At 39.8% G+C, this 18,530-nt stretch overlaps 1 protein-coding gene across 1 annotated transcript in view; it reads right to left on the bottom strand.

Annotated features, from left to right (window-relative positions):
- The window catches only part of NOC3L (NOC3 like DNA replication regulator), a 28,537-nt gene extending 17,695 nt beyond the window's left edge, over positions 1-10,842 (bottom strand). The window contains exons 1-8 of the mRNA XM_008696267.2: positions 10,706-10,842; positions 9,750-9,957; positions 6,199-6,331; positions 5,262-5,419; positions 4,607-4,660; positions 3,363-3,493; positions 1,886-2,047; positions 1,604-1,697 (exon numbers count right to left, since the gene is read on the bottom strand). Of these exons, the coding sequence (XP_008694489.2) occupies positions 1,604-1,697; positions 1,886-2,047; positions 3,363-3,493; positions 4,607-4,660; positions 5,262-5,419; positions 6,199-6,331; positions 9,750-9,957; positions 10,706-10,714 (949 nt within the window). The 5' untranslated portion in view covers positions 10,715-10,842. The remainder of the gene's footprint in view (positions 1-1,603; positions 1,698-1,885; positions 2,048-3,362; positions 3,494-4,606; positions 4,661-5,261; positions 5,420-6,198; positions 6,332-9,749; positions 9,958-10,705) is intronic.
- Between the last annotated feature and the right edge of the window lie 7,688 nt (positions 10,843-18,530).

Genomic DNA, 18,530 nt, shown 5'->3' with positions numbered 1-18,530 from the left:
GCAGAATGGTGGCTGCCACGGGCGGGCAGAGAACTTCAGCTGGGGAAGGTGAAGAAACACTGCGGATGCACAGTGGTGACAGCGGTATGACACTGGGCTTACTGACTGCCACACAACCGTATGCTTTAAAAATTGTTAGAATGATAAATTTTATGCTATGTTTTACCGTAACTGTTTTAAAACTTAAAAAAAAAAAAAAAAAGACTTCATAATGGTTCCACCAACTTAGAAAAGGCCTACACCTGCATGGTGTGATATGGAGGCCACCAGCCACATGTGACAACTGAGTACTTGAACTGTGGCTGGTCCAAATGCAGAGGTGCTCTAAGTGTGAGATATGCATCAGATTTTGAATTTAGGACAAAAAAAGGAATGTAAAATACCTAATTTTTAAAACTGATTACATGTTGAAATAATTTGTTGAAATAGTAATAATATACATAGTAATATCATTGCTTTTTACTTTTTTTTTCTTAGTGTGGTTATGTATTTTTCGAGTGACGTATGTGTCTCATGTTCTATTTCTCTTGGAAATAGAAGCTCCCAGGCCTTGGAATGTATGCTCCTAAGTAGGCTCCAGTTGGGAGGCCAGAGCATAGAAGCAACATCCATGGCACCGGCCCCCGCCCCCACCCCCACCCTCAACCCTACCCTTACCATCTCCTTCCTGCCCTCACTGAGCCAACAGGATTTGGTAGTCCTGTTCCAGCTGAGACAGCAACTGGGTGAGCCTTAGGCCCATTACTGAGTAAAGGAGCTCAACTAAGTAAAGTGAAAGCACCTGACCTAGGCAACTGAATTTCTTCTCCATTCATGCTCCAATTTTCAAATGCCCTTCCTTTTCTGAACAACGAAAAAGAGAATAAAGGTTTGATGGAAGAGTTTATCATCCAGTATGATGGATTCCATCTAAGTCCATTTTCAAGGCACTAATTTCATCCATTTCAAGTCATCCTTCTCCCCTAACTACCGTCTCCAAATAAAAACCAGCAGCATAAATTTCTACCATTCACAAATTCAAGAAACATACTTACTAGGGAAAGGCCTGGAGCAACAATAATACTAACAGTCGATCAATACAGGGCCTATACAGGCCAGTCACAGTTGTAAGCACCTTTCATGTATAAACTGATTTACTTCTCACAACAATCCTATGCAATAAGTACTATTATTTATAAACAGAAAAATGAAATGATTTGCCTACCACATGGGTAGTTGAGGAGAGGGCCCAGATTTGAACCCAGGAAGTCGGACTATAGACTCCGCTCTTGATAACATGCTATACTGACTCTTGCCACAGAGCACAGAATATAGAACTCACCTTCCTGACCAAAGCTACGTATGTTACGTATTTTTAAAATGTTTACTGGGACGTCTGGGTGGCTCAGTCGTTAAGCGTCCGCCTTCAGCTCAGGGCGTGATCCCAGGGTGCTAGGATCGAGCCCCACAATGGGCTCTCTGCTCCGCAGGGAGCCTGCTTCTTCCTCTCCCACTCCCCCTGCTTGTGTTCCCTCTCTCGCTGGCTGTTTCTCCCTCTGTCAAACAAATAAATAAAATCTTTAAAAATAAAAATAAAAAAATAAAAATAAAATGTTTACTATACCTTTAATCATTTGCTCCAGATTTTCCAAATAAAATTTATATTGGCTAACCAGGCCTTCTTCAAATTCTCTTAACTTTTGGGTTTCTTTGCGGATCTGAAAAAAATCAAAAAGACCACTCATTTTTTAAAATCAAAATAACAAAATCCTTAAATTAGCACAAAATGTGAGTGCCTAGTATATATCCAATCCTATAAAAACAAACAGAAAAAACCCTATTTTTCCCATCTCTAGCTCTCCAAAATGTTCAACTTATTTTGTATGGTAATTGTATCTATCATTACCTTGGTAGATTTTTCTGCTTCTGTCAGGGGTCGTATTTTATATGAAGGAGTAATGTCTTTAAATAACTCCAACAGGGAAATTATCACCAGCTTTCGAACAGTAACAGCCACATCAGGATCCTGTTCCGTCAGCATGGAACGTATTTCTTTCAATTTTTTAATCTGTTAAAGAAATAACAATAAAGAAATATTTGACGAACTACTACTGCTTGCTGGGTATCTTGAGAAGCAATCCTCTGGCTGGTTAGCAACATCTGCCACAGCAGGGGGTAGGACAAACATGGCACCACCGATTCACTGTCCCTAACGTGTGTGAGCATGAGGCTCCAGAGCTGGAAGACTCAGATTCCAACCCAGCAGCGGTTAAAATCGTAACAAATTTACTTGAATTTTTAAAGGCTCAATTTTTCCACTGTAAAATAAAATCAACAGTTCTTCTCTTTATGGTTTTATAATGATTAAATGAGATAATACAGGTGAGAAATATTCCAAATTTCCCTAACTCCTTTCCAGATCTTCCCTCACTTTGTTAAAAAAGAATAAGTACTACTCCAAAACATAACCACCTGAAATTTTACTACTTTATTGTTCAATAAATATATTCACAGTAGGAAGACGGGAACAGCAATATCAACAGGAACAACGGTACCACTTTACATGACTTCACGTATATTTGATTATCTAATCCTCACAACAAAGTGTTTTAAAATAGGTACCATCCCCTTTTTAGAGATGAAGAAAATGAGTCTTGGGTAAAAGGACTTACCCAACGTCTAACAGTATCCCAGGTTTTTTGAGTCCACGTGTTGTAACCATGACCATCTCCACCACTGTTGATAATTCATAATAACTCTGACCTATTTCACTTAACATATTTTCCACTTACAAGTACTCCTGAACTAATCTCACTGACTTTTGTGTAGCATGTTCCTTATTAAAAATCCTGTCAATCAGTCAAGCAAATTTGCAAGTAGGTTCCTTCTCCCTCATGCAATTAATTGTTACACTTACCACTTTCAGAGTTACAACATTAAGTCCAATATCTACATTCATTCATTCATTCATTCATTCATTTGAGAGAGAGATAGGGGAGGGAGGCAGGGGGAGAGACAGAATCTTAAGCAGGCTCCACATCCAGCACAGAGCTAGAGCCACGATCCTGAGTCATGACCTGAGCTAAAATCAAGAGTCACACGCTGAACCAACTGAGCCACCCAGACGCCCCTCAATACCTTCATTTAGAGATGAGGAAAATAAGACTCAGAGAGAGTTTAAGTGACTTTTCTAAGATTACAGAAAAAATTAAGTTCAGATGCAGGATTAGACTAAGATTCTGTCTATTCTTATTCTACCTCAGTCACTGTGTTTTAATGCTTTTCCTTTTTGTACATGCTTATAGATAATAAGGTAATCTTAAAATATTAGACATTTACCCCATATCTAATATGAACAGCTCAAAGAAATTAGTACTACTTACGTTACTTTCTGGGTCTCCTAATATGGCAGATCCCAAGGCTGCAATATGCATTTTCTTCTCCTCTAGTTTCTTCCTTCTCTCAATCAAATGTTCTTCTAATGTCAGTTCTCGAATGGGATCTTCAATGATCTCTGAAACAGATTAGATTTCCCCTCTTAAACATTTATTTACAAGTATCCAAGAACCTTAATCAATACAATAATATTCTTATAGTAACAAATAATAAAAATAATAACTTTTATTGAACACTTGCCATGGAACAAGATTACTACATATGATCCTCTCAAAAATGCTATGAGGCAAGTACAATCATCATATCCATTTTGTACATAGAAAATGAGGCAAAGGGAGAGTAACTTGCTTATACTCCTAAACCTGGTAGAAATGGAATTCAAAACCCAGGTAGTCTGACCCAAGAGCTCATATTTTTAACTACTATGCTAATAAACTTATAATAATCCCCATGAATTAAGGGAAAAATCAACCTGATTTAGGTTTTAAAAAGTACAGAATATTCTCCCTTTGTTTTCAACTTTGTACAATCCTTTGCACTATAGAAAATATGTCCACTTTAAGAAAAGAAATTGATAGGGAACTAGATTTAATAAACATGCAAACATAATCTCTAATGAGCCAGTGAAGGATTACTGAAAACAATTAGTTGACCTGTAATCTCATTTACACCATTAATGAGGTTTGCTAAGCTAAAGCAAAAATTTAACCAGTTTGTTCTATTGCAAATTCCAAATATAATTTCAAACCATAAAATATGTTTTCAGTTTAACTTTGATTGCAACTATCTTAGATATTAGAAACCCACATTCAATTATCTAAAACAGACATATACACAGACATATATAACAACTCTAAGAAAGAAGTGAAATGATTTCATATCACAGAATCATTTTGCAATTTCAAGCTAAAAAGTTAATATTTATAGGCAGGTCCTTCACTTAAAATTAAAAAGAATTCAAAAATGGTAATAATTTACAAGACTCTTCATGCTTGTCTAGACTTTACAAACATAACTGCACACAATTTTCCAAAATAAAGAGCAACAAAGAATCAAATTTCACAAGGTGAGACTTTCAACATGTGGGAAAATGTTCAAATGACGTTGAAATGACCAGTACTCTAAAATACACGTTTCAGATTTTATCTAAAACTCAGTCACATTAACTATTACGCAAAAAAATGTAATTCTCAATTAACACTTTAACAACTACAAAAACATATTCCATTACCTTCCTCAAGTTCCAGCTCTTCTTGATCCTCTTCACCTTGGTTACTGTCTGTAACTGTATGGAAAACATTTATATTAAAAAATCTGACAATATACTTAAGTGATAAAACTACAGAGAAAAGCAGGAAAGTCATTACTATAAAACTCTGTAGTTACTTTTGTGAGGAGGAAGCAATTAATGATTGAGGGGAGCACAGAGGAAGTTTCTGGGTGCTGGCAGCATTTATTTCTTAACCAGATAGTTTTATGAGTGTGTTTTTTTGTGATAAACCACATAACTTTGCAAGGCAACTCTGATTTCTAGACTTTTCTGTGTATTTTATCTCACAAGAAAAAAGATACATGTAAGTAAAGAAAGCTAATAAAGGATAACTAATATTCTAATTTTAGAAACAAGAGTATTTGGTGAAAATAACTCTGAAAAGAATATCACCTCAACATTGTAGCTTCAGCTATACTCAGGATACAACAGAAATCTGAGATAACCATCTGTATTTCTGGCCAAAATCATCAAGCTTGCTATATGACTAATTGCAGCTACTCCCTATTTTGTAGGTAAAAGTAAAAATAAAATTAAATCTTGAGTGAAAAAAATGTGATAATATTAGTAAGGAGCTAAAATTTTTATTAATACACTGGCTGACTGTTAGATTTACCTGGCTTCTCCCTGGTCTGTGGGATTATACCACTTTTATCCTTGATAGGAAGTAAGTGAATCAGTTCCTTCTCTGGTGCAGTTTGCAGAGTTCTTGGAATTTTTTCATATTTATCTATAACATGCTCATGCTTTCGTTTCTTGGCGTGAACAGGTTCACTGCAGAAAAAAAAATTCCAGTTTTAATGCATTTAATTGTAATTGTAATGTAATTTAATGTATTTAAAAAGGAATCCAGAGATCATTTAAAAAGTACAGAAAAGTAAACTACTAGCCAAACCTCCAAAAGGTATAAAGAAAAAATAAAAATAAAAAATAAAAAAACAGGTACATAGATATTAACACCTAGACCAGGCAAATAGTAAATGAATAAAAGAACCGTATAGTCTACCCCAAAGACTACAGCTGCATGTAGTTTTCCCTTCAGATGCAAAACGGAAGTGAAAGTTACAGCAGATTCTTTTTGAAAACTATTCCACAGAGCCAAGGGTGACATCATGCTATTCTACTTTCCCAAAAACCCTGAGACCATTGCATGGGCTTAGTTACAAAGATCTAGGTTTAAATTTCAGATCCACTACTTGTGATTGCAGGAAACATCAGTTTCCTCTGTAAATGGGTATAATACCTCCCCAATAGGGTAACAAGGACTGAGATCGTAGCTGTTACGAACTCAAGACTGTTCTGCCAATTCCCCAAACACAGTACTACATTCTTCCCCGGTGCACTCTTCTTCACTATTCAGACTCAAAAGAAATAAAGATGTACGCTAAATAAAATCGGTTTGTTTTATTCATGAACTTCCTTTATTTAGGAAATAAACCAAGCCACAGGGTTTATTCTCTCATGTTCCCTGCACTAACCACCTAACTAAAATTCAGAATCAAGTTTTTAACAGTGAAAGGATGTGAATGTTTATAATCTAAATGAAATATTACCTAGAAGAAAGATCTCTCGTTAGAAAAGATGCTCTTTGTCCCAAGTCTCTCATTAACTGCAAGTCATCTTCATCCATCATATCCAAAGGAAGGGCTTCCTCTTCTTCCTCCTCTTCCCTCTCAATCCTTTTACCTGTTCCAACAACAACAACAAAATCAGAAACAGGTATTAGAGGTATAGAACTCTGCGTTTTTGTGTCAACAAGAGGAAAAGTTTATGCTTTTCCAGTATGTCAACTCGCTGTTTCTAAATGGAAGTACTAATAACACGTTGGGCCAGACAGCTCTTTGCTCTATTGGGGTGTCTTGAGCTAGGCAAAATGCTCGCATCTCCAACCCCTGAAATCTAAATGCCAGGAGCCTTCCCAGGTCACTGTCACAACCAAAAAATAAAATGCCTCCACACAGTCTGCAATGTCTTTCAGCGCATGCAAGAACCAATGATTTAGCCGCTTCACTCCTTCTGGTCCCCAGTGACTCTCACTTCCATTCCACTTCAGCCACCCGCTCCACGGGCCACATCCCAAACTTTGGTGCTCACCCCACTTCCCTGACCACAACGGTTTGTCCTTCCAGCGCTCATTTGGTTACTTCCACTGCACTTCTGTGACCAAATATATAGACCTTCAATCCTCTGACCACTCTACTTCTATCTTCCATTGTGTTCTATCTTCACTCCTGCGCTTCTGCTGCATGGTTATCATTTTTTTTAAAGATTTTATTTATTTATTTGACAGAGGTAGAGACAGCCAGCAAGAGAGAAAACACAAGCAGGGGGAGTGGGAGAGGAAGCAGGCTCCCAGCAGAAGAGCCTGATGTGGGGTTCGATCCCAGAACACGGGGATCACGCCCTGAGCCGAAGGCAGACACTTAATGACTGAGCCACTCAGGCGCCCCTATCATTTCAACTGCCCTCTTGCCAATATCCTTAACTACCTTCCCTTCTACAGTTTAGGCACTTACATCTAACAAATCTCCAAATAATCACTCTTAACTTCTCCCTCTGTCCCTCACTTTCTCTTTTTTATTTTTTTTTATATATATATTTTTTAAAGATTTTATTTATTTATTTGACAGAGATAGAGACAGCCAGCGAGAGAGGGAACACAAGCAGGGGGAGTGGGAGAGGAAGAAACAGGCTCATAGTGGAAGAGCCTGATGTGGGGCTCGATCCCATAACGCCGGGATCATGCCCTGAGCCGAAGGCAGACGCTTAACCGCTGTGCCACCCAGGCGCCCCTCACTTTCTCTTTTTTAAAATAAAAATAAATGTCTACTAAGTGCCAAGCACTGCTCCAAGTGCTAAGGATTCATGACCAAGACAATCTTAGCATCTTCCCTAACAGAATTTACGATTCTCCTTGACTCCAAGAACACTCATAAATATTGCCATACAAATGTACACACTGCACAGAATGGGACTCCTACCTACTTTAAATGAGCTTCCCATTTCTCAAAAGTGACCAGCAACTGGTTTATTTCCCTGATCAGCTTTCTCTCTTCCTTCGCCTTTTCAAATCTTTTCTCTAACACCACACTTCTAACCCCGTCACCTACCTCCCTTCCTAATCCTCAGAGGAGCTAACTTCCTCCATCAAAGAAAAGAAAAGCCAGAAGCGAAGCTAGAAACTCCTGCAATTTTCCGTACTGAATTCAACAGCATCTGCATCCATCTCTTCCATTTTCCTTCTCATAACATTGGGAGAGTGCCTCTCCTCCTGGACTCTGGATCCCAAAACTTCCTGCCTTCTCTTGCCTTGTTCTATCATTTAAGCCCTCTCTCCCTTATATCTTCACTCTCTAATCCATTAAGTTCTTTATATCAGCATTTTAAGATGGTCAAGTCATTCTCCAGTGGACAAGCTGTCAATCTACACTTCACAGATCATGGACAGGCTATAGCTCTGTCAGTCTTGACAGCTGTATAGTATCCCACCATAGATAAACAACATTTATGTCATTTAACAATTCCTGTTGAACATCTTATTTTCAATTTTTGATCATGGTGGCATTTTTGTTTGCTATTATTAATAATGTTGAAATGAGCACACTTGGAAATATATTCTTGGCAAAGTTTTTCAAATACAATCATAGACTAAATTCCTAACAGTAAGACTGTTAGGTCAAAGTCAAAGCATTTTCTTAAAAGCTTTTTCTGTGATAGTGTGTATGAGTTTATAAATATATTTTTCCTCCTTTTTATTCAAATGGTATAAGCATCTCATACATGTGGCAAGAACCTGTAATTTCAAGTGAATGAAAGCATCAAAACACACTACTTTTCACCTTGTTTTTTAAAACTATTTTGTAGACTATTTCATGTTGGAACATAAAGAGTTTCCTTCTTTCTTTAAACACCCTTCTGATTTGTAAGACACTGTACAGTTCTGGTTTTCTTCCTAATTCTCTGGCTCCTCCTCAAACCCCATTACAGGTTTTGTTCATCCACCCATTTCTTAAATGCTGGGGTTCCTTAAAATTCTTTCTTGGCTCTCTTGTTCTCACACTACACAGTCTTCACATTGATTTTACCCATGTCTAAGGCTTCAATTACCATCTACATGCAGGTTAATCCCCAAAGCTGTTCTCTCTAACCCAGATACTCTTGTTCCCAACTGCCTGATAGACTTCATTTAGATGCTCCACGTGTAAAAATGAATATTTTGCTTTTTATACATAATTATTAACACATCACATTTTTAAAATTCTACTGAATTTTAGATAGAAGAGATATTAAAAAGCATGTAACTCAACCAACACTTTTTTTTTTTTAACAGATGAAATAACTGGAAATTAAGTGACCAATTAAGGCCACTTTGCTAACAACAAAATTAAGAGAAAAACCCAAGTTTCCTGACTTCTAATCCAACAACCTTTTCTACATCACAATAATATGTAGCCAAGGGATCAAACAAAATAGGTCAGGTTTAAGAGAATGAGATATACATGGGAAGACTGAACAGTCAGGCACAATCAAATATGAATACCCTGAAAGTGGCAATAACATTGTAGAGGAACTGGTCTGACTCAAAATGGTCATATTCCTTACCTTTTTTGAGTACTTTGGAGTTCTTGGATAGTTTTACAAAAGAATAGCCCTGACAGTTACAGCTCAATTTCACTCCAAGTTTCCATATGAAAAGAAAGCCAGAAGTTGAGAAAACTAAGTGAACCTTGGCAACACTGTGAAGAATGCCCCAGAGAAAAACTATGTTCTTACCTTAGCTAACTGCCAGTGAATGGGAAAGTGGCAGTGCTGGCATGCTCCTCAACATTTATTTACACAGCTACTCTCAGTTTGTTTTCCCAAGTATTCTATCTTCAGATCTGCTTTCTAGACAAACTAAAAGCAGAGGCTAGCTCTTTCTCACAATGAATACTATACTCTAATGTTTTCTCATTCGGACTGTGATAAAGCACATAGGACTACTATCCTTACTCTTGGGAAGATCTGAAAACAAGAGTGATTACTAGAAAGCAATGTTATTTCATGAATATTTAGAACGAATCAATGGAAACTACAGGACATGAATGCTTTCACAATTACCTACCTGGTGGTTTTTCCTTTGGGTCTTCCAGTGGGATCGGTTTCTTAGACACAGCATCTTTTACAGCTTGCCTTAGTTTCCTCTGTTCTTTTCGGTACTTCTTGAGAGTGCTTTGTTGTTTAAATTGCTTATTTTTTAGCTTGTTTTCAAGTTTCACTTTACTAGTTTTTAGCAACTTCCGAAAGCTTGGGATCTGTTTTTTATTTCTTCTCTAGAAAACAACAAGAGTACTGCACACCCAGAAATTTTAATTGCATACTCAGAGCAAAACGTTGTCTTTAAAATAAGTGACATTCATATATCGCCTTACTGTTTGCAAAGTTCTCCAACATATTTGATTACAACAATCTAGTTAGGCAGTGATTGCTGTTACCTTCAAATAACTGATGAAAAAGCTAAGGCTGAAAGAGATTATAAGACCTGTCAAAGACCCCTAAACTAAGAAGAGCAAAACAGAATTCGAATCTTTGGAATTCAACGCTTGCTGGTAACCCCTCATTAAGAAATCCAAATCCCAGCTCTTATTTTCTGTGAGAACCGGGGCAAATCACTTAATTTTCTATCTCCTTACCCTTTAGGGAAAAAAAATGGATTCATCTCGAGTCCCATGACTCACATTAGAAACTCATTGAGAGCAGGACCCTGCTACCCATTTGTAAAATAAAGGGTTCGAAAGATGGTCTCTAAGAACCCTATTTAATGTCCGACACCCTACAGAAAGAAGACTCCGTGCTTGTCTCATCACGGCCCCCTGAAGCCAAGTGCACGTCCAGTGGGCAATCAAGAAAGCTCCAGATCTAAGTGCCGGGAAGCTGCAGCGCACAGACGGGAGGGAGCCCCGAATCTAAGCCACCGCCCCCTATACAAGAACAAAAAAATCGCCGAAAAACTACACGAGGCAACCACCGTCAGCCGAAGGAGCCCTAAGCCGCGGAGATCGGGCTCCTCAGGACGCTTACCGCCTTCATCCTTAAGTATGAAGAAAGTCCCGACACTACAGTTGCACCAAGGATGGAAGTAATCCAGGAATTGCGAGGCAGCAACACACGTGCCCCAACCCCTACACTGAGCAAAGCGGAAGGTTTCGCAGGTTCCGCCCCATCCTCCGCCGCCGGAAGTGGGGGGTGGCACTTCCGCGCGCAGCCTCGGCCGCGCGCCCTCTCGCGGCGCCAGACAGGTGGCACCCCGGAGAACGCGTAGGTGAACTTGCAGTGTCCCAGGGCGGCGTGCTGGCGGAAGGTGGGTGGCCCCGGGGGAACTTTACAAGGTCTGTGATTCCTGTGCTGTCGCCCAACTTCCTTTAAAGTCCTGAAGAAGTCGGGCTCCACCTTTCAGAAGGAAAGGGCTTGATTTTTATCAATCACCTTACTGCACGTCGTGCGTCTGCTCACGCAGCGTATCTCAGCTTTCTGTCAGAGATACTTGTGCAGTGGTTTTCCTCGGTCAGGGCTTGAGGGCAGGAAAGGCTTACTCCTTTTGTGTAATGCCTGCCCCCTCGACGGGCTCTCTGGGCGTGTTTGTGGAATGGCGAATGACGTCTCGTGACCTTCCAGAACTCAAAAGTCTCTTAATTCTTGATATTTTATTTTGAAACATCTCTTGGCTTCACTTTAACCATTGTCTGATAAAGAGGTATGTCGGTGAGACTCTGCATTTCAATATTTTGCAACTATTACCTTTGTGTAAATTTTACTGTCTTATTAATTCCACCAAAGTCATTAATTCCAACAGGAAGATTTATGTATTGCAGAAATATGATTTTCAAAATGTTTGTCCCGAAAGACTTTTTTCTGAATAAATTTAAGAATTCCACTTCAGTTTGTTTTTTTTTAAAGATGTTATTTATTTATTCATTCGACAGAGAGAGAGACAGCCAGCGAGAGAGGGAACACAGGCAGGGGGAGTGGGAGAGGAAGAAGCAGGCTCATAGTGGAGGAGCCTGATGTGGGGCTCGATCCCGTAACACTGGGATCACGCCCTGAGCCGAAGGCAGACGCTCAACCGCTGCACCACCCAGGTGCCCCCAGTTTATTTTTTAAAGAAGCAAAGTCTATGGTGCTTGAGCACATCTCTCCACCAACACTGGATCCCACTGTCCTAAGCCAGGTGGGAAAGCCAGGAGAGGCTCAGAAGTCTGAGCTCCCTGGTGGGTGTTAGTGTTAAAAAGATTGAGAAGAAAACTGCCAATTTCTGGGTTCCACTTCAGAGACCAAGAATCCCATTCTATCTGGAATTCTTTCCTTCCCTTCCAAGTTCACCAGTTTCCCCCGTTGTGCTCTCTTCTTCCACACACACTCTCGGAAACAGCAGAGCCTGTCCCACTGGAATATTACTTCATCAAACAAACTGAAAACATTAGCCTGTGTGCTCTTCCCAAGTGCCTAAATCCCTTCCCAAACGTAGCAATTTAGCTCTGGTCGCTCCCATCCTTCCAGGCTTCCCTTTAGTCTCTCCAAAGGTGAGGTATCCCTGCTTCCATTCAAAACAAATTTTCTCCCAGCTTTATCAGACTCCTGTATCACTAATTATCCCTTCTCTGTTTTCCCTCTCCAGTGGATTCTTCCCCTCAACCTATTAGCACATTCAAATCTCTTCCATAATTTTCTAATGACTATCTTTTTTTTAATTTTTCTTTATTTATTTGAGAGAGAACAAGTGGAGGGGAGGGGCAGAAGGAGAGGGAGAAGTTGACTCCCCACTGAGCAGGGAACCCCATGTGGGACTCTATCCCAGGACCCTGGGATCATGACCTGAGCTGAAGGCAGATGCTTAACCGACTAAGCCACCCAGGTGCCCCTGACTGTATCTCCTTTTAATTGGTCTTTCATTTTCCTCCTTCCCTGCTTGTCTTTATTTCCAAAAAAACTAGTATTCTGGTGTTTCCACTTCCTCTTTTCTATTATCAGCCCAAGTTTGTGCTAGGTTCTTGAGGAATTAAATCATAAGCTTGGCCCATTTTAAGTTTATAATCACCTTGAATCCCTAGATCATTTTTAAGCAATTGTTGCCAAGCTAAATCCCTCCCATTTTGAATTTGAGCAATCTATTCTTTGAACACAAACTTAAAAATGGAAGTTTATGTGATTCCTACTAATTTAATCTTAATGGATTCTCGATTCTATGGTCTCTAGCTTTGTGTCATTTCCCATTAACTCAACCCACTGGTAAACTCAGTTTGGGTTCTAAACTTTGAGTTCTAAACCCTGCTGACAGCTTGATTTCAGTGATGTCTAGGTCCTCTTGGATCCTCCAGAGCTTTCCTGAACACTTGGGCTAAGAGAGGTCCCTGGGCTACGCCAAACTAGCTACACAGAGATTGTACTCAGAGATTCCTGTGAGCCCTTTTGAGCAGTCTGTTAAGAACCCATCTGGATCTGCCCATAACATTCCACTGTCGCTCTCATTGGAGTCACTAAGAACCTCTAAATTGTTTTCCTTTTTAAGTGTGCACTAAGCTACATCATTTCTTTTTACTTTTTTTTTAAATTTCACTAGATCTTTCCATTGCATTTGATGCTACACATTTCTCCTTTCTCACATTACAGTGTCAGTGTCCTTGGCCCTCCTAACAACCTCTTCCCTGGGTTCTTGTCCCACCTCCATTCCTTCTTCCTCATGCCTCATCAATGTAGGTGATTCTCAGGGTTCTAGTCTGGGCCCACTTTTCTACTTCTCATTCTAGTTGCTTTTCCAGTGTGATGTCATCCATCTATACATTGCAAAAAGATTTCCAAATCCTTTGTCCGGTCCTTACCTCTCCCTCCAGGCTTCCATTTTACAGCTACCTCCTTCTGAACATCTCCACATAGTTACCATTGAACTTAAAATCCCCATGTTCAAAACCAAACTATTTTTTTCACTTGGACCTCTTCCAGTATTCTCTATTTCATTCATTTACCTACAGCTAGAATCCCAATATTCCAGAGATCTTGGGACACAAGCTAGGGCTTTCTTGACCATTCTCTATAATAAACTGATTTGAAAAATGTCACTAAATAAGCGTGGAACAATAAGGCTTCTGGTGCTCCTGTCCCACAAGATAATTCACGTAAGTTGTAACAAGGGACCTTAAAACTAAAAGCACATAATAGGGGCGCCTGGGTGGCTCAGAGGTTAAGTGTCTGCCTTTGGCTCAGGTCATGATCCCAGGGTCCTAGGATCGAGCCCCATAACAGGCTCCCTGCTGAGCAGGGAGCCTGCTTCTCCCTCTGCCTCTGCCATGCCCCCTGCTTGTGATCTCTCTTTTGCTCATTCTGTGTCAAATAAATAAATAAAATCTTTAAAAAAATAAATAAATAAAAGCACATAATAGTCTCAAAGGAGATGTCATGTTTCCTAATGAGTAATTACTAAATGGTGCCAGATTATAAATGTAAATCTCCAAAATTCAGACATCAAGAATTCGAAAATACATATGTAATGGCCTCTTCCTTTAGCAATGTCACGATATAGTTGAGAAAGATAATTATGCATGACCAAATAGAGATTAATAGAAGAGTTTGTAGGGGTACTTGGGTGTCTCAGTCAGTTAAGCATCTGCCTTCGACTCAGGTCATGATCCCAGGATCCTGGGATAGAGCCCGACATTGGGCTCCCTGCTCTGCACATGTGCCTGCTTCTTCCATTGCCTGCTTCTTTGCCTGCTTATCCTTCTGCCTGCTGCTCTCCCTGCTTGTGCTGTCTGTCAAATTAAATATTTTTTTAAAAATAGAAGAGATTGTATAGGTGCTAAAAGAGAAAGAAAAGCTTGGGAAGAAATGACAGAGCAATATATACTTAAATGGACCCTTATAGAAAGGATAAAGTTCATATAGATGGGATAATATATTCTGAGCAAGATCACACAGGTAATGCAGATAATTTTTATTATGGCCCATGAGGAAATTTGGTTAAAATAGTTAATAACCTAATTACAACTGATGATTAATTATGGAATTAAAATTGTAAACAAAAGACTGATGCCAAAAAGTAATAATATAACAGATGTTGTTGGTATCCCACCAACATCCTCTCAGCACTTATTACGCACAAGCAGAAAAAAATCCTCTACAAGTGTTTGCAACTTTTCACCTGAAGACTTTTTCATGAACCCTGCAAAGCAGGCCACAAGTGCCAAAGAATTTTCACTCCTGAGAGCAGCCATTAACCAATGATAAAGTGAGCTGAAGGATAAACATAGCAATTGTGGTAGGCTGAAAAATGTCCTCCAGAGATATCAGGCTCTAATCCCGAAAGCCTGTGAATATTACCTCATATGGCCAGAGGTGTGATTGAGGATCTTGAGATGGGGAGATTATGCTGGACTATCCAGGTAGGCCCTAGATGGAATTACATGTGCTGTATATGAGCTAAGAGGAGGGAGATTTCACACAGGCAGAAGAGGAAGAGGTAATGTGACTACAGAGCAGAGATTGTAGTGCTATAGCCACAAATCAAGAAATGCCTCAGCACCAGAAAGGGGAAGAGGCAAGGGACAGATTCTCCCCTAGATCCTCCAGAGGGAGCGCAACCCTGCTGACAGCTTGATTTCAGTGATAATGATTTCTGGTTTCTGACCTCTCAACTTGTGAGAGAATGAATTTTGTGGGCACCTGACTGGTTCAGTCAGTAGAACATGCAACTCTGGATCTCAGAGTTGTAGGCTCGAGCCCGACATTGGGCGTAGAGATTCCTTAAAGAAAAAAAAATCTGAAAAATAAATTTCTGTTGTTTTCAACCACCAAATTTGTGACAATTTGTCACAACTGCCATCAAAAACTAATACACCAGGGCGCCCGGGTGGCTCAGTTGTTAAGCGTCTGCCTTCGGCCCAGGGCGTGATCCCAGAGTCCTGGGATCGAGTCCCACATCAGGCTCTTCCGCTGTGAGCCTGCTTCTTCCTCTCCCACTCCCCCTGCTTGTGTTCCCTCTCTCGCTGGCTGTCTCTCTCTCTGTCAAATAAATAAATAAAATCTTTAAAAAAAAAACTAATACACCGGTATTTATACTAAACAATATGCCAATGTCCTCATTCCACAAAAGTAGGATGACTCTGAGGCATCTTCCACATTGTCTCCCAGAGATCCACAGAAGGAATGAGCTCCACCTACAAAGCTAACCTACTCATCAGCCTACTCTCTCACTGTCCTTCTCTTCCCAGTCTCACTTCCCCGCCCTTCTATCAGTGGTTTCTGGACTGTTCTTTAAAATAAACCACTTGCACTTAAATCCTTGTTTATTAGTTTCTTGGGGCTGCCATAACAAAGTACCACAAGTTCCATGATGTAACGAATTTATTCTCTCGCATTGGTTCCTTTTTAGGAATCTGAGAGAGAAATCTCTTCCATGCTTCCCTCCTAGCTTCTGGTGACAACTAAAAGTCCTAGGAATTCTTCAGCTTGTGTGTGCAAGACCCCAATCTCTGCTTCCGTCCTTACATTACATTCTCCCTGTGTCTATGTCTTCACATGGCTATCTTCCCCTCATATTGGATTAAGGGATCATGCTAATGACCTCATCTCGATTACATCTGCACAACCCCTGTTTCCAAATGAGGTCACATCCATAAGTACTGAGGGTTAAGATTTTATCATCTTTTGGAGGGGCACACAATTCAACCCATAAGACCTTGACTCAGGGTCAAATTTGGGGACCCCAACCTAAGACTTACCACTTATAACGCACTTTTTAATGTTTCCCTAAGTACAAATTATTTCATTTTATCCTCAATAATCTTATGAGATAAATATTAACTCCATTTTAAAGTTAACGAATCTGAGGATAGATATACTGTAACAAAATTCACCAGGTGGGAAATGTAATAAAATGCTAGTTCCACCAGTGGGAGTGCTTTTTCAGCAAAAGGGATCAAATGCCTTAAACTCTTTTCCTATATTATAGGACAGGAAAAAATTAAAGAGGATCTTCCTAGGGTTTTGACATATGTTCTTTTCTACTTAAGATTTTTGTTGATAAATTAAACTTATAACACATGACATTTCCTCTTTCTTGTATTAGTTGTTCAGAGCCAATATTTTATTCATTGCTTTCCAAAATCTCTAGGGAAGGGACAGTAGATTCCACGCACAATGTCATGTACGGTTTCTGATAGTCCCTTTGGCAGCAACAGTTCCTCTCTCCCCTCCCTGTACCAGACTCTGCTAGGAGCTCTCTGTGAAAGAATGTTCTGTAAAACAAGGACACATTGTCTCTAGACCTCTATTCTAAAGCTGCTGGGAAATATAGCAGGGAAGAGACTGTAGAGTGAAACTAATATCTAAAGTAACATGTAGGTCATCTCACACCTCCCACAACATGCCCCTACTTATTCTAATACTCTGTATTCCACCCATCACCAAAGCTCAAGTCCTCCCTCTGGTTACGTGTTTGGAAATACTTCATACATGGGCTTACCATAAACACACAGAAGGCCTGCTTAGGTGGCATTCAAGTTTCTGATTGCTTTTCTTTTCCAAGTTGCTGCTGCTGATTATAATTAAAGTCCCCTTGGGTGAATAAATGCATACCTAAGTGAAATAAGTGGATATTTATGAATAGAACGTTGAGAGGTCTGGATGATCTAAAATATCTCCTCCTACAGCTGTCACTCCAGAAAGAAGATCAAGATCTGCCCATAAGGAATCTCCTTCTTGGGCCCATTAGGGGTAAAAGAGACTTTTTAAATATTCTGTTTAGGACCTTTTAACACCCAGAAAAAAAGGAAATTGGTGGCTTCTGGAGGTAGCAAAAATGGGAAGTGAAGGAAGGGAAGGATGTAACAGGAAGGGACAGGCTCCAAAATAGCTAGTTTTAAACATACTTTAGGGATGTTAGTGTATATCATAATAGAATTATAGTTTTAGTGGGCATATGAGTTACCGATTTCTGCTTAATAAATTACCCTAAAACTTAGCAAGTCAAAACAATAAACATTTATTATTTCACAGTTTCTGTGGCTTTGCAAATTAGGAGTGGCTTAGCAGAATGGTTCTGGTTCTGGAAGTTGAAGTCCAGGTGTTGATCAAAGCTGCACTCATCTGAACACTTTACTGAGGCTCCAGGATTAACTTCTAAGATGGCTCACTCACATGGGTCTTGGAAAAAGGCCTCACTTCCTTACTGGCTGTTGACAGGAAGCTTCAGTTTCTCACTATGTGGATGTCTCCTTAGGACTGCTTAAGTATCTTCATGACATAGCAGCTGGCTTCCCCCAAAGCAAGTTTCCCCTGAGAGCAAGGGGAAAGCTCTAATGCCTTGTAAGATCTAGTCATACAGTGGTGTTTAGACCTGGCTACATATGTAAGTCACCCGGGAACTTTGGGAAACTAACAGTACCCCATCCCACACAGATGAAATCAAATCTCTGAGGGTGGTACATAAGCATTGCTGTTTTTACTCTTTTTAAGCTGCCCAGGTGACTCTAATACAGCCATGTTTGAGAATCCTATGTGGGGCACTGACTCTCAAATATAGCTGCACATTGAAATCACTTGGGGCAGGATTCGAAAACACGGATTCTTTAATTCTGTTATGGGCTGAATTGTGGCACCCCTCCCCCCATTCCTATATTGAAATCCTACCCCTAGTACTTCAGACTGTGACTATACTTGGAGATGGATTCTTTAAAGAGATCAAATGAGATCATTAGGGTAGGCCTTGATCCTTATAAAAATAGGGGCCTTTATTAGAAGAGAACATTAGGATAGAGGTTCAGAGGTAAGACCATGTGAAGGAACCAGAAGGAAAAAAAACTCTTGATTTCAGCTCAGGTCATGATCTCAGGGTCCTGGGATGAGCCCTGGGTGG

The sequence above is a fragment of the Ursus maritimus genome, unplaced genomic scaffold (genome assembly GCF_017311325.1).
Source record: "Ursus maritimus isolate PB19 unplaced genomic scaffold, ASM1731132v1 scaffold_7, whole genome shotgun sequence".
Taxonomy (NCBI): domain Eukaryota; kingdom Metazoa; phylum Chordata; class Mammalia; order Carnivora; family Ursidae; genus Ursus; species Ursus maritimus.
This window is presented reverse-complemented; position numbering and strand designations above follow the sequence as displayed.